Source organism: Lissotriton helveticus, chromosome 7, assembly GCF_964261635.1.
Source record: "Lissotriton helveticus chromosome 7, aLisHel1.1, whole genome shotgun sequence".
NCBI classification, from domain to species: Eukaryota; Metazoa; Chordata; class Amphibia; order Caudata; family Salamandridae; genus Lissotriton; species Lissotriton helveticus.
Window position 1 is genome coordinate 910,306,771 of NC_136068.1, and position 15,820 is coordinate 910,322,590.

A 15,820-nucleotide genomic window follows, 5' to 3' on the forward strand; every position below is an offset into this window, starting at 1 on the left:
AGTAAGTAATCAGCAAATTAAAACTGACTTAACTGATCCAGTACCAGTTGAAATTGGAAATTACAGAGACAAACACAGATTTGTGGTTTGTAATAGTAGTCCAGTAAATCTATTGGGCAGAGACATCCTATGTAAAATGAATTGTAGAATATATTGTTCTCCTGATGGAGTTGAGTTACAAACAATGGAGGAAGATGGTTTATACAGAATGATAATGATGATGATGGAAGCAGAAGAAACAAAATTGTTTCCTGCATTTGAAGAAAAGGATTTACCTGAAGAACTCAAAGAAACAGTGAAATCTGAAATATGGGATTTTACTGGAAATGAGATGGGTCTAATGAAAAACGTAGATCCAGTAAAAATTACATTGAAACAGGGAATAGAATTTCCAAACACTCCACAATATAAAATGAAAACAGAAACAATTGAAGGTATTACACCTATAATTGAAAAATTAATCAAGCAAGGTGTATTAAAGGAAATGGAGAGTAGCTCTTGTAATTCACCAATTATGGGAGTTAAAAAGTCTAACGGAACATTTAGAATCGTACAAGATTTGAGAAAAGTTAATCAAATTGTCGTTCCATGTTGTCCTGTGGTTCCAAATCCAGCAGTAATTCTATTTCAGATTCCACATGATGCTGAATGGTATACAGTCATTGACCTTTGTAATGCATTCTTTACTGTTCCCTTACATCAAGACAGTTATGAAATATTTGCTTTCAGATTCCAAGGTAAGACCCTCGGATGGTCAAGAATCCCTCAGGGCTATACAGAAAGTCCTTCAATTTTTAACGAACTGTTAAAAAGATCATTAGAAGACCTAGACTTACCTGGTAGGTCTACGCTAGTGCAGTATATTGATGATTTGTTAATAGCTGCAAAAACAAGAGAAAATTGTGTAACAGACACAATAATTCTGTTAAATCGCCTTGCAGAAGAAGGACATAAAGTGTCCCCAGCAAAACTACAGTTTTGCAAACAAGAAGTAAAATATCTTGGTCACAGAATTGCAAAGGGAAAAAGACAAGTAACAATAGAAAGAATAAAAATGATTCAAGCAATGTTACCACCAAGAACACAAAGACAGGTCAGAATGTTCTTGGGAATGGTTGGTTACTGTCGACAATGGATAAGTGGATTTTCAGTAATTGCAAAACCACTACAAAGACTGACAAAGTCAGATGTAAAAGATCCAATTATTCTCAATGATGCTGAGATGGATTCTTTTGAGAACCTGAAAAAGAGCTTATGCCAAGCTCCTGCTTTAGGTATGCCAAATTATGAAAAAGATTTTGAACTGTATTGCAGTGAGAGAGAAGGATGTGCATTGTCTGTGTTAATTCAGAGACATGGAAATTTAAAGAAACCTATTGCATACTTTTCTGCAGTTCTTGATCCAATTGCAAAAGCATTACCAGGTTGTTTGAAAGCAGTTGCAGCTACAAGTATCAGCCTCGAACAAAGTGAGGGGATCATAATGGGATTTCCAGTGAAAGTTTTTGTGCCTCATTCAGTTGAAATATTACTGACAAGAGGTAAGACTCAACATTTAACAAGTAGCAGATTGACAAAGTATGAGAAAATCATACTGGGAGCAGATAATGTTTCGATTTCAAGATGTTTAAATCTGAATCCTTCTACATTATTGCCTGATTCTGAAATTGTTGATGACATTGAAACAGAACATGAATGTTTAGATGTCATGGAATTCTGCACTAAACCAAGAAAAGACATCAAAGACAGACCTTTGTCTGAATCGGATTTTGTCTACTTTGTAGATGGCTCATGCTTAAGATCCGAAGGAGGTGTCTTGAAAGCTTCATATTCAGTTTGTACAGTCGTGGATGTTGAAGAAGCATCATGTCTTGAAGGAGTTCGTTCAGCACAAGTGGCTGAATTGATTGCTTTAATTCGTGCATGTGAAATATCAAAGGATATAAGAGTTACCATCATTACTGATAGTCAATATGGATACGGAGTTGTGCATGATTATGGACAACTCTGGTCACAGAGAGGATACATGACATCAACAGGATCACCAATTAAAAATGCAGTTTTCATTAGGAGATTAATCGAAGCAATACAATTGCCAAAAGAAATCGCCATTGTTAAGTGTGCAGCGCACACTAGAGGAACTGATTATATTTCCAAGGGAAATGCCTTCGCAGATGAAACAGCTAAATACTGCGCAAGAAAAAATTATTCATACAATCGGGAGAGAAGTAAAGAAACTGATTCAAATTCATTAATGCTAACAACTGTTGTAGAAACATGGCATGAGATTAGAGATTTACAAAATGAAGCAGAAGATGAAGAAAAAGACTTGTGGTTAAGATCAGATTGTAGACCACGTGAAGAAGATGGAGTGTGGGTTTACAAAGATGGCAGAGTAGTCTTACCAAATTGTTTGATTGCTGATATGGCCAGATTATATCATGGTCCAGCACATCTCGGAAGAGATTCTATGGTTAGACTTTTCAGAGAAACATGGTTCAATACAAAGTTTAGAACTATAGCTGAATCTTTTTGTCAAAGGTGTTTGACATGCCAACAAATGAATCCAAACAGAAAATCAGTGGTGGGGACAGGAATAATTGGTCGAGAAGGTGGTCCCTTTACCAGGTTACAAATGGATTTCATCGAAATGCCATTACACAATTGTTTGAAATATGTGCTTGTAATTGTATGCCTATTTTCGAGATGGGTAGAGGCTTTCCCTACACGACATTGTGATTCAATTACAGTGGCAAAACTAATGCTCAGAGAAATCATCCCAAGGTACGGTTTTCCAGTCACTATTGAGAGTGATGGAGGAAGCCATTTTGATAACAAACTGATGAAGTTAATTTGCGAAGCTTTGAGTATTGAGCAGAAAATACACTGTGCATACAGACCAGAGGCATCAGGAGTAGTTGAACAAATAAATGGAACAATTAAAAACAGAATTGGAAAAATGTGTCTTGAAACAGGTATAAAATGGACTGATGCTCTTCCACTTGTTTTAATGTCATTAAGAAGTACACCAGATAAAAAGACAGGTTTGAGTCCTCATGAAATTTTAATGGGAAGAGTTATGAGGCAAGCTTTTGTACCTGTAGGTAAACTGTTGAGCATAAATGACAGTGCAATTTTGGATTACTGTAAAAGGTTATCTGATATGGTAACTTCTGTGTCTAATCAGGTGGGAACTGAAGCTCAGTCAGATGAAAAAGTTTTGACACATGATCTGAGACCTGGCGATTGGGTCAGAACGAAAGTACATCGGAGAAAGAATTGTCTAGCTCCTAGATGGCAGAAACCTAGGCAGATAATTTTGATCACTACTAATGCTGTAAAGTGCAGAGGATTGAAACGTTGGATTCATCCTAGTCATACTATTCCAGTACCAACTCCTGAGAGTTCTGACGTTGAAAGTGATACCACAGATGATTCTGATTCTGAAGCAGAAGGTGAAACAGAAAGTGAAATAAATCCAGATTCTGAAGATCGACAAGAAAGTCGACATCTGGAAACTGTGCCAGTGAATGGAAATTTGACAAGAAAAGACTTGGAAATAATTGAAATAGATTCTGAAGGTGAAGAGAATCTGTTAAAAGGAAAGATAACTGAAGATTTGGTTGTCTCCATTGAAGAAAAGGAAGCTGAACAAAAAGAAGTTTCAGACCAGGAGAGTATCGAAAGGCAGAGAACAAACTCTGAAGTAAGGAACAAAAATCCGAAATCTGGGAAGTTGGGGGTAATTGAGGAAGAGGAGGAGAACGAATTACCAAGTACCAGTGATGGAAGACAAAGTGAAGTTCCTGAAGGAGTGAAATTGCCGAATAGAGAAGTTCCTGAGTCAATTGAAATTTCAGACTACGAAACTGAAGAAAGTGACGTGGAAGGTGAAAGTGAAAACAGAAAGAAAAGGACTTGGAAGTCAGAATCAAATAATTCTGAACCAAAGAAGAAGTACGTGAGAAAAGCAGACTACTGGCCAGGTGGAAGATTGAGAGTCAGATTGATCAAAAAGCCAAAAGAACAAGTTGAAGAAATCAGTAGTCAAAAGAGTCCTGGAAAAGAAGTTGGAGTTGGAAGAAAAATTGAAGTGATATCGAGAAAAGGGAAGAGAATAATAAGACCAAACCAAAAATACAAGTCTCCTGAGTGGACTTACTTAGTAATTCCACCTGTTATTGACATATATGATAGTAGTGAAGAAGAAAACGAAATCCAAGAAATTAGTGACAATGATTGAGGTACAAAAATATTAAATTGGCAAAAGGCTGAAGAAAATTTGTTAGTTGACACAAGGTCGAAGAAAAACTGTTTAGTTGAAGAAAACTTATGTATGACATAAGGTCGAAGAAATCTTGTTTAGGGCTTTAAAAAAAAAAAAAAAAAAAATTATTTTAAAAGGGGGGTGTAAATATAAATTTAGAATTTTAAAATTTATTTTTAAGCTAAAATTAACCAAGAATGCCTTATGTTAAGGAGAGCACTTCAAAGTGTTCTGTTTTTAAAAGATGCTGTAAGATGACTCTGGTGTGTCTGCTCATTTTAGTTCTGCTCTGGTTGGTTCTAGCTGTAGTTATCCCTTTGGAGATGAATAGAGAATTACACAAAGTTAACTTAACAAGCAAAGCTCTGGTTAGCCAAACTAAACATAGTACGTCTGCAAAAGTTATTGATCATCAGCCTAACATTCATCAAGATAAATCAATTGGTGATTTTTCAAGTAATACATTCACAAAGCTATTGAGTGAATATGTTAAGGTAATGGATGCAAAAGACTGTTACGTCTGCGTTAAGTTACCTGCTTCTGTTTCTGAGGGAGTAACATATAATATGCTTCCTCTCACTTATGCTGTAACATGTAGTGTATTAACTAGTTTATTTTATCAAACTGGACGTTTAGAATATTACTATTCAAATTATGATGAAATTTTTGCAAATATTAAGATTGATAATACTTTAAATAAGCATAAGAAAGCAAAACAAATGAGAGAATTTTTCCTTGTTACTAATGAACTCACTTATGAGTATGCTTACAAGAATAATCTAACATGTAAATTAAGTGCTGAAGGAAAGAAATTTTTGAATATGGTTGAGGAGAGAAGAGCAATTTATAAGAGGAATGAATTAGTCAAGCAGACTAAGTCAGGTTTCTGGCAGAAAGAGGATGAGAAATTAAATGGTAAAATGCTTGAAAATATTGCAATTCACATAGACAAACCAGTTAGTGGAAAACTTTGCATTAGAAGAGATAATACACTTTTTGATAATTATTTTGTAGGTGCAAGTAACTGTGAAGATACTTATCAGATTTTGGGAGGTTGGGGATTTAAAGGTGGAAAAGATCCTATCTTTCCTGGGATTTATTTTGTTTGTGGTGACAAAGCCTACTACAACCTTCCAGACCACTGGTATGGAACTTGTTATGTGGGAATTGTTTTTCCTAAAGTGTTTCATGTTGACAGAGATTCAGAAGGATTGTTTAAAATTCATAATTATGTAAATAGAGTTAAAAGAGAAACTTTTACTGAAGTTCTGGGAGATATTTTTCAAGCTGTAATACCTTTTGTTGGTATAACCCTAAATGCAGGGAGAATTAGAAAATTGTCCACTATAGTTGATAGATTATCGACTGACACAGCTGATGGGTTTCAATTAGTGAATGTTGAAGTTATTGCAATTAGATCTATGGTAATTCAAGACCGCCTTGCTTTAGACATACTCCTAGCAAAAGAGGGAGGAGTCTGTGGCATTTTACATGTACAACATTGTTGTACATATATACCTGATGAAAGTAAGAATATTGAAATGTATATTAAGAATATTACACAAATGCATTCAGAGATAATTCCTTTAGAAGAAGATGATTTTACAGGGAAACTTTCAAAAAGGTTTCAAGCAATTAAAAACTGGTTTCATAATATCGGAAGTTCAATTCTTGGCAAGATTCTGGCACCTTTGATTATAATAGTATTCATTTTTATTTTGACCAAAATAGGTTGTTTGTTACATAAAAGAAAGAAACAGTTGAAAGAAAAGAAAAGAATCTATAAACTCAGAAAAGAAGAAGAAAGGGAGATCGAATTACAGGAGTTACATAGAGAGCGTTATGCTAATTCCAAAGATTATGCAGAAACAGACTTTTAGGTTTACTGATACAAATGAATTTGAATCGATTTCTTAGAAATTTAAATTATCAAAATTTTGAGTGCTGGTGTGGTGATTTGTTAATCACCAGATGAGGGAGTTGATGGAGCGAGATAGAAAACAAAATTTTGTTTAATCTCGTGAAGTCACATTTCCATAACATGAATAATAATATTAATGATTTGTGATATGTCGTGCTAATACAACTTAGATTAAACTTTACACATGGGGGGACTAACATGTGTGCTCATAAACGTGCATAATTGTTGCATCTTTTTGTTCGTGCAAAATAATAAAATAATTTATTGTTTTCGTTTTTGTCATTCCTAACTGCTGCAAACTTAAAAGAAGCATGTGCTTGTTTTGCTTTTCCTTGTCTGTGTGATGTCATTTCTACTATTCTAGGTGCATATGAGTCTCATGGAATAACGGAGACTGGTAGATATAAACGCTGCTTTATTTGTTTGCTTTGGCTAGGTAACATTTTGATTAATCGGGTGGGTTAATTAATTAGTAAATCTTGGGGTGGATACAGAATCTACATTATTTCTTACATTAATACTTTTCTTGTGTTTGTTTTATATTAGAAATCATAAGTTGTCTGCTTTTGGGCCTTGTCTGCCCGAACTACAATATGCTGAATTTTACTTCTGCAAAAGTGCTGAGACGCCCATTCTGAAATAAATTATTCGTCAAAAGCTGCGTTCACAAAGCAAAAACTAACGTGCTATCGTCATTCTGTCGGACATGGCCAAGGTCGAAAAAGAACATTTTGTCAGTCCTTAACTTGGCATCCGCGGAAGTCAATTGAAAGTCAATGGACGCTGCGAGAATGACTTTATACAATTGTTGCAATACAAGGAAGCTCCTGGTTGCACTCGAAAGGGACAATGGTCTCTAAGAAATATGACTTAATGGAAGTTTTGAAAAGTGGGTGACATGTCACTTGTCACTCTCAGCCAATGGGACGTCGAAGATTTCTGAAAACTTTCCTTTGCGTAGTTTAGTTAGCGTAGAAAGGTATAAAAAGTCATGCCCCTAGGGATGGGCTGGCTGCTGCTTTCTGACTTTCCGATGAGGGTGATGTGCTGACGGACTTTGCGTGGAGCACGTAAGAATCCTCAAAGAACTTTTCTTTAATTTCTATCTATTTAGTTCAGTTAGGGAATTAGGTTTTATAAATGCTAAACTTTAAATATTCTCTTTGATTTTGATTCACTTGCTTAAATTGTATTTTTCTCATATTTCTTTACAATCATGCTTGCTTTATTGCAAATAAAATTCATTTATAAAACAATCAACTTATATACCATAATTTAGTAAATAAAATCTTACTTTTGACAAACAAGCTGGTCTTGGTTATTCAGGAGTGTAGGTTACTATTAGCTAGATCACGTCGCCAATGGTGGTCATTTAAATGGTTAAGTTTTATTCTAATGACAATATTCCTTTCGCAGATGTATAAAATGTATATAGTTTGTAGATAATGTGTATATAGATTTAATCTGACCACCTGATTCAGTAGGCCCAAAATATGTCAGGTTTATAAATGGGTCCATATTTAGTATAGAATTTTGTTTATAGGTTATGAAGTTGGGTAGCATTGTTTATGATATATTTTCTATAGGCCGCTGGATCACTAGTCGGTATTAAACTTTTAAAAAGGGACATTAGCCGATCCACGGCTCTATTGTTTTGAGACCCTTCTTATTTCTTGTGAATACTCCGATTCTCAGAGGTATTCAACACATTGCAAGATGGCGCCTATTGTGGTGTCTGAAGGGGTAGTCCCTTGTTGTTGTGTTGTTGTTTACACTGCTGGCACACTTGCATTTAAACCGGAACTGCGAGGGGCCGGTAAGAAACACCGAGGAAGGCCATTGCCGAAACGTTTGTTGTTTGCTGATTAAAAGCTGTATCTTGTGACTGCCGGAGTGCTCTCTTCCTTTCTCCAGTGGATGAGGATTTGTGAGCAAAAAAAAATAAATAAATAAAAAAAAAAATATATATATATATATATATATTACCTACTGGCGGTCGCCAGTAGGTATATATAGTTAGGATTTTTTCTCTATGGGATTTTTGAAAATTCTATGTCTAATAACTTTGGCGTTTGTGGACGGAATTGGCTGAAACTTTCAGGAAAATGGCACATTTTGTTTCTGAGCAGCCCTTGAAAATTTGGGGGGGGTTCGTCAAGGGGGGGCCGAGAAAAAAGGGGGGTCCCAAAACGTGTTTTTAACATTGAGTTTTCCATAGGGCGGTTGGCCTCACTTTTAGCCCGAACGGCTGAATGGATTTGCATGAAACTTGGCAAAATTGTAGGGACTGGTAGCCCGATGTGCCTTTTGTATGTCTCAATATATGTGCTACAGTGGATTTTGAGAAATTAACGTTTAAAAAAAGATATATATCTGTAACAGCGGACCGGGCAGAGCTCCAGGACGCGTACTTTTCGCGCAACGGAGCTTTGTGAAGCGAAGCTGATTGGTTCTCCGGCGTCTGTCAACATTCCAAACAGTCCGTAGCGGCCGCCATCTTGTCTCTCGGTAGGATCGAGAGACAAGAGGAGGCAAAAGCGAAGGGGCAAATGACCATAAGGGGGAATAGTAGATCCTCGCTGACCCCCTAGGTTTGATGTGGAGGTTTTAAAAGGGCCCCGCGGGGCAAAAAAAAAAAATAATAATAATAATCGAACGGCTGAATGGATTTGCACCAAACTTGGTAAAATATTAGGGACTGGTAGCCCGATGTGCCTTTGCTAGGTCTCAATATATGTGCTCCAGTGGATTTTGAGAAATTAACGTTAAAAAAAAGATATATATCTGTAACAGCGCTCCGCTTCGCGTAACGGAGGTTTGCGACGCTGATTGGTCATTCTGTCACTGGGCTATAGTTGGGCTACATCTGGCTGATATTTGGGCTACATTTGTTTTTTTTCGTCTCTGGCGGCCATCTTTGGGCTACATTGGGCTACATTGGGCTTCATTGGGCTTCATTGGGCTACATTGGGCTACATTTGGGTTCCAACATATATATAGGCCAATGTAGCCCAATATATATTTTTCAAAGTTAATTTTCGTAAAAACCACTGGAGCATATATCTTGAGACATAGCAAAGGCACATCGGGCTACCAGTCCCTACAATTTTGCCAAGTTTCGTGCAAATCCATTCAGCCGTTCGAGCTAAAAGTGAGTCCAACCGCCCTATGGAAATGAAGGAAATGAATGGGTAATTTGTAATTAGCAAATAGCTCATCGCAAACTAGGAATGGTAAAGAATCGCTATTTATTCCTTAAAGTTCGCTATTTAGGAAATGCAAAAAACTTTGATGGTACATATGGCGGTTCATCTCTAACAAGATAAGAAGCATAGGGATAGATTTATGATGACTGGCGCATCACCAGGGATGTGTTAGTCATTCTGTGCCGCTGTTCCGTCACCTATGGTGTGCTGCATTTACAATGCGGCGCATCATGGGGCAAAAACAGCACAGATGCGTGATGTATCTGTGCCGTAAAGGTGGCGCATTGCTGGAGTTGTATCGCAAGTGTGATGAAGCTCCAGCAAGGGTCGGGGGTGCCCCTGTCGCAGGGTTTCTGTTCTCACACAGAACTGTGGACAGAGGATTGGAACCTCGGCGAATTAGGGTGTCCCAAAACTCACCTTAGTAATCAAAAACCCCTTAGCAAGCTAGGTACAGTGTCACATTGGATATAACAAACTCTCAATGTTTAGACAATCCAGAATATGAACTTATAGTACCTCAGGATACGTGGAACTCATGAACAGTCGGTCGTTATATATTTCTTAGAAACCAGAACATGGAGTTAAGAAGAACACATGTGTATTTGAAATGTTTATTTACTAATGCCGTCTTCTCAGGCGTAGTATCTTAGATAATACAAGTACACATATTATCAGTAGCAAAATTACCAGCATAGTTACTAGTACATAAAAAGCGAATGGTGACAGTATGTTAACATGCTGTAAATGAATAAGAGTTAGCAACACTTATAAGCAGCCGCGGGCCGTGGAGGGAGTTACGGTGGGGCAGGGAGGCGGGGAGGGGGAGGGGCAGGGTGGAGAGGGCTCCACCCTGCTTCTCCCCCTCCCCGCCTCCCTGCCTCACCGTAACTCCCTCCACGGCCCGCGGCTGCTTATATCTCACCCTCCCTAATACACATATTATATTATTTGCTAAGAAGGTCTCTTTGTGTTGGTTTAGGGCGTGCCCATACTTTAGTGTCTTAGATTTGAAGGAATCACATCAGCATACACCAGCTCTCTCTTCATGTGAACCGCATCAAGTGTTGTGTATGTGTGTTCGGCAAAGCAATATAAAACCCGCCTCATGCCCAGAATTGGCAGAAGTTGCACTTATGTTATGAGTATGAAGTCGTGGAGATCAGACCTCATAACAATTCTGTATCGTGTTGTTCTTGAAACTTTAGCACTCGCTGTACAGATATAGTTTAACAAGCAAAGCAGATAGTAGAGCAATAACATATTATTCTCATGTAAACCACGATGAACTACTAGGTTGAAAGCTAAAGCAACAACTAAGTGTCGTGTGCAGAAGTTGCAAAAAAGGAAAAATGGCGTTTAAACCGGTAATGAGCCCATGCTAACTTAACACGGTGTAAAGATATCCAGGACGTAGATGACACCTCCCCATGATCCGGAAACGAACTGAATAAGATAATAGAAGTGCCATCTCATGAGAGCAGATTGCAAGTTTATATGTGGACGGTCCGCAAGGTAAAGCATTAAAAACTAGGAAAATTTAATGCTAAAGAAAAATAAAACAGCCAAGTACTTTATCGAGTCTTAAGCCAATAGGCAAGGTAAATAATAAAAACTTGACAAATAAGTCAATGAATTGTCAATGAAATGCTAGTACTCAGCATATCAAACATGAAAAAGGTCTATGACATAACTGTGTATGCAAAATAAGCTGCAACAGCCTCCAATAGGAAGTCACCGTCTTCATCCGAAAACAGTTCAGCCATCCAATTTAAAAGCGGAAAAGAACATACGTGCTCTCCCAGCACCGGATCCTCTATCACCATCAGAGGACAGCTCGGTGGGTTTTCAAGAAAGCTCTGTTCCAAGAAAGACTGTGTTGCCGCCAGTAAATTCCAGGGACCAATTAGTCCATGCATCAATGCCACAGCCATAATCCTTTCGCCAGGACAAACCAACTCGTGAGTAATGATAGGAGTCATCAGCTGATTAAAGTCGACGTCAGGAGAAACCGGTCCGCAGAGACACAAATCAATGGCCCAATCGAAATCACAGGTCAGGCAGTGAAATACAGGCTGGACACAGGTGAAGTAGGAGAATCGAAAAGATAATCCATATGCCGTGCTTAATATCGCCAACGGCATTGTGCCATAATATTCTAGCATGCGATTGCTGAACAGTGTCAGCAGCTGCAGGGCGGGAGGTTGCATAGGAGGGACATCCATATTTAAAAATGTAAAAAAGCACAAGAGCGTCCGCTGGTAATGCAAGTAAAAATGGCAATCCACGAAGCAGAGTGGAAAAAATCGAATGAAAGAAAGCAGGGATGACTCCAAAGATTTTCTCAAATGAAGTCACAAGACCACTGGTAACAACTTTAAAAAAGTGCGCCAGGGCCTTTGTGGAGGATGCGTTAGAGATAGTCCGAACCATCTTGCTGAAATGGAAAGGCAAATCTGAATTGAAAAGGGTCTGCACCTCTGTACGGGTGTTCGCTATGTGAAGCACGAAAGTTTCACGGGCCGAACTCAAGGCCACCTCTCTCTGAGACAAAAGAGCTCTTATTCTTGCCATGCCGTTGAAATCTGCTCCCAAGGTTGGTATTTGTGGCGAGATTGAAAACTCCCTATGTTCATGTGTGGGAGGAAATAGAACATTTCTGCAGCAAATAACCTGTTCACTTACTGTTACGATAAAAGGAATACTTTTAATTAACCCAGAACAATCTTCATTATTGAGCATCAAATAACTACCATTTTCCAACAACTTGAACGTGGGGATGATAGCAGGAACTGGCGTGCCTTGCAACACGCAAGCCATATTTGGTCGGTGTTTGTTGCATGAACCGTGTAACTGTATGTGCCTACACATTAGTGAATGATCTGGTGTCTCAGTGCATTCCTCTCCATTCAGATAAACTTCTTGATCATCTTTGAAACATCTGTATGTGTATGGAAGCGACCAGACCTCATGAAGAAAAGCACTACCTAAAGGTTCATAACGACCTATTGGTATATATTTCATACAATTTGAAAACTTATATAAAGCAAAAGGCAGCGTTATTAAACCGTGGATAAGGCACGTTGCCAAAAAACCCACAATCCTCTGCTGATGATGTCACTGAGCATGTCATGAATGATGTAATATGTGACATCATCAGCAGTGGATTACGGGTAATAGTATCTCTAGTTTACTCCCCTATAGCTGTCTTTCTTTTAACATAAGTGTCTGTTTCCTTCCCTTATACTTACTGTTTTTGGTTCGCTTCCGGTTTCGCGTACCGGCGAGCGAACTGGGAAGCGAACTAAGAGAAATAGAGGTTGGCACAGTTCCAAATATTGTACCAATTTTTTAATAACGGGGAGGTAGTTCTGAAAAGAACTTTTTTTTAAATTGTTTTTGTTGTTTTATATTTTTTTTATTATTTTTCGGAATTTTTTTTACTTTTTTTGAATTTTTCTGAACAGTTTTATATTTTTTTGGGTTTTTCTTGGAGGGGGCAATGAACACGATTCATTGTAAAGGGCTCAACAGGAGCAACAAAACAAAAAAAGAAGTATTTATTATTTTGGGCGTTTCGTACAAACTTGTATATGATAGTCAATAGCTCTGTTGATCAGAGTGATGCTTCTTTCTCCGTAGGAAATGAATCCATCGCAAAATACGCAGATGTGTTTTACTTCACCAAATTTCATTTGTATATTTGGCACCATCTCCCTGCCCTCTGGTCCCGTTACTTCCGGTACAACAGATCTTCTGGCCATAATAGGGAGATTATCTAGGTCGTTCCGAAACTGTGCAGCACTGTAGTTGTTAGGATGCCACCTAGTCATATGGCGATGCATTGTGTAGTTTCCGAAACTGTATTTTTTCTCGGTTCCTCTGGACAGTCTATCTTGACATATAAGGCAAGTTACGTATCTTGCATTTACTTTTTTCTGACCTTTGGGAATTTTAAAAAATTGCCAAATTAAGTTTTCTTTCCGGTGAGACGTCCTGGGCTGCTCAGGCAAAAACTGCCTCTCTTCGTGCTCGTCGTCCTGTTCCTCTTCTTCCTCTTCTTGTTGAATTATAACTTGAGCAGGTGGTCCACTCTTCCTTGGATGTGGTGGAGGTGGTGGGGAAGCACCAGCTGAAGCTACTAAAGAAGCCATTGTTCAGTGATCACAAAGGGTCTTTCTCTCACAATGATGAAAGTCAGAGTGAGGAAAGAAGGAGGGATTTTCATCATTTGGGAAAAACAAGAGTTCTCAACCAATGAAAAGTGTTCATTTTAGATTATATGACCTAGTCTTACATCATTAGGAAACCAAAAGTGAAATGAACCAATGAAAAGTGTTATTACCAAGTCACATGACCTGCTGTGTTTACGTTAAGCGCTTTGCAGGGCCTCCCGGTTTGCTTCCAGAAACCTGCGCTTTGCGACTCGCTTCACGTACCAGTTCGCTAACGTAGCACGTCATATGACGTATCACGCGACAACGCGAAACGTCATGCGGACGGGAGGCGTCACGATGTTGTTTTCTAACGCGGCAGTTGCGGTAAAGAAACGTTTACCGGCTCGCGGTCTATTTCGCGGCATCAAGGTCAGCTAACGGGAAGCTTCCCGATTCGCGAAGCGGGAACGAAGAAAAAAAAATATTTAAAAAAAAAATTATTCATAAACATATAAAATATATTTTTGGATTTAAAGAAGAATACATTTTACAGCTACAGATATTAGCTGTTAAAAAACCAATGAAATTCACTGAAAAAAACATAGGTTATAGACCATATATAGTTAGGAATTAGCATTTACAAAACCTTGAAAATTCACTGAAAAAACCATAGGTTATAGACCATATATAGTTAGGAATTAGCATTTACAAAACCTTATTTTACTCACACAAAACCATTGAAATTCCATATATAGTTAGTTGCACTAACTATATATCGCGCTCCCGCAATCCACTGCTGATGATGTCACATATTACATCATTCATGACATGGTCAGTGACATCACTGATGACATCACTGATATATATCACAACTATATATGGTCTATAACCTATGGTTTTTTCAGTGAATTTTCAAGGTTTTGTAAATGCTAATTCCTAACTATATATGGTCTATAACCTATGGTTTTTTCAGTGAATATATATATATATATATCTATATCACTTCTAACCATTGCTTAAGTATATATGCTTTCTCCCCTAAACATGGAAGAATTGGTTTATACCCAGTGGTGGTTTGCAGTGGGAGTGCTGCGGGCAGTTGGGTGGGGGAGGGGGAGGGTGGGGGGCTACTGGAGTCAGACATAAGACATCTACGAGTAAAGCAAATAAATAAATAAATAAAACTATTAACCTTGTGCTCTCTTCATCGCCACCTCGGCGATGCAGCAAGCGCAAGGTAAACAGTTTCATTTATTTATTTACTTGCTTTACTCGTGGACATCGTATGTCTGACTCCACTACCCCCCACACCCTACCCGACCCACTGCCCCACAGCACTCCCACTGTGAGCCGCCACTGTCTATACCCAACTGGTAAATTTAATTTACTTGTAAGCCCCAAGTAAAGTGGTATCCATTCTAACCACGGCTTGTAAATAAAATTTTATCAGTCGGCCTGCAGCACTGAAAATGCCACCCAATTAAGTAGCCTTCTAAACCATGTCTCAAGCCTATCATTGCAGCCTCTGTGTGAAGTTTATGTTTGCATTTTCAACCTAGCAAAATAAACTGGTTGTGGGGCCTAAACCTTCCTTTTTAATATATATAAGTCACCCCTCGTATAGGCACCGAGCAGCCCAGACAGCAGGGTGTAGTGTATTCAAACGGTTGGACATGAACCTTTAAGTTTTGCATGTCCTGGTAGTGAAGAACTCTTAAATTCGTACCACTGCAATAGGATCACACTGGGCAACTTTATTTCATTTAAAAAGTGATAACTACAGAAAGAGATCAGAATTTTAATCGAAGTGTTTCATTTAACTTTGTTAAAATGTGCAGAACTTGGTAAAACATATTTTTCATCTGTTTCTATTTCAGACACAATGTTTTTAAATCATATTAAAACGGGCACATTTTAGCACAGTTTATATTATCTTTCTCAAGTGCGAAAAAATTATATGTTTCACTATATTAGATTGTTGAATATAATGAACACCACTGATAGAGGTACAGAAATCAAATATAGACTGCTATGATCTTTTTTCTGAATTGAGTCACACTTACCAAATACAGTTCTTGCTGGAACAGATTCTCTGTTGAGCCAGAAGGAGACTTGGGATAAAATCACTGTCATAATGCAGGGGAGATATGTCTGAATGACAAAATAGCCAATCTTCCTTTTTAAATGGAAGTGGGTAGTCATGACCACATATTCACCTAGAACAACAAAAAGACACATTCATACTCCCAGAACTCAAATGTGGTAGACA

The 15,820-nt window shown here is 38.1% G+C and overlaps 1 protein-coding gene across 1 annotated transcript in view; it reads right to left on the reverse strand.

Moving 5' to 3' along the window:
• Window positions 1-15,820, reverse strand: part of GABRA1 (gamma-aminobutyric acid type A receptor subunit alpha1) — a 516,827-nt gene that overhangs the window by 73,179 nt on the left and 427,828 nt on the right. Inside the window, exon 7 of the mRNA XM_078650719.1 lies at window positions 15,615-15,767. Within this exon, the coding sequence (XP_078506845.1) occupies window positions 15,615-15,767 (153 nt within the window). The remainder of the gene's footprint in view (window positions 1-15,614; window positions 15,768-15,820) is intronic.